The sequence below is a fragment of the Pediculus humanus genome, genomic scaffold (genome assembly GCF_000006295.1).
Source record: "Pediculus humanus corporis 1103172107399 genomic scaffold, whole genome shotgun sequence".
In the NCBI taxonomy this organism is placed as follows: Eukaryota; Metazoa; Arthropoda; class Insecta; order Psocodea; family Pediculidae; genus Pediculus; species Pediculus humanus.
Window position 1 is genome coordinate 98,090 of NW_002987024.1, and position 832 is coordinate 98,921.

The window sequence follows — 832 nt, forward strand, 5'->3', positions numbered from 1 at the left end:
TGGATATTAAGGTAGCAAACCTTAAATCGACATTTGCAGCTGATTCACGTCTTGTTTCGCTATCAAAAGTTCCACTGTCTTGCATTGACGTAACAACTTCACCCGTTTCAGGTAGAGTTATTTTCCTCCTTCCACCATTTTCTTTTTGCTAACATTTTAAATAAATCATTAATAAAACTCAAATTAATTGTAAATTTTTACTAATGAAGAGAAGTAAAAATAACATGCCTGTTTGAGTTCATTTAAAACAGCTGCTACAATAGGAGTCATCATGGCTGTAGCTGCTGAATTGCATATCCACATTGATAGAAACATTGTTGTCACCATGAAACCCAACATAAGCCTTAAAAGAGAAAGTTTTTGTTGTTGTTAAATTATTGGCTATATAATTACAAAACCACCACCCATAATTATTTTTTTTTTTTTTATTAAAGAAAAGAATAAAAACAATATGATTTGAGTTTTTTGTTTATTTAAATAAAAATTTAATAATAAATTATGTCTATAACCTATTGGGACTAGTTCCAACTTTTAACATTGTTCCAAGAGCAATTCTTTTATGTAAATTGCAATGCTCTACGGCAATGGCCAATATAACACTTCCTGGAAAAAAAAAAAAAAAAAGTAATTTAAATATTGTTATTTAAATGAAAATGATGGAACAAACAATAGATGAATTTTTTTCATTACCTAAAAACATGACATTTGTCTCTTTGAAATATATCATTGAAACTTCTTCTGTGGATAAAATACCAAAAACTGGAAAAAGTACGATTGGTATAATCGAAGTGATCGGAAGTGGTAGCGCTTCTGATACCCAATAGAGAGCCAT

The 832-nt window shown here is 29.3% G+C and overlaps 1 protein-coding gene across 1 annotated transcript in view; it reads right to left on the minus strand.

Moving 5' to 3' along the window:
* Phum_PHUM047000 (uncharacterized protein) overlaps positions 1-832 on the minus strand; it is a gene marked incomplete at both ends in the record, with an annotated part of 3,664 nt that extends 2,832 nt beyond the window's left edge. The window contains 4 exons of the mRNA XM_002423233.1: positions 21-148; positions 202-343; positions 510-603; positions 691-832. Coding sequence (XP_002423278.1) covers positions 21-148; positions 202-343; positions 510-603; positions 691-832 — 506 coding nt within the window. The remainder of the gene's footprint in view (positions 1-20; positions 149-201; positions 344-509; positions 604-690) is intronic.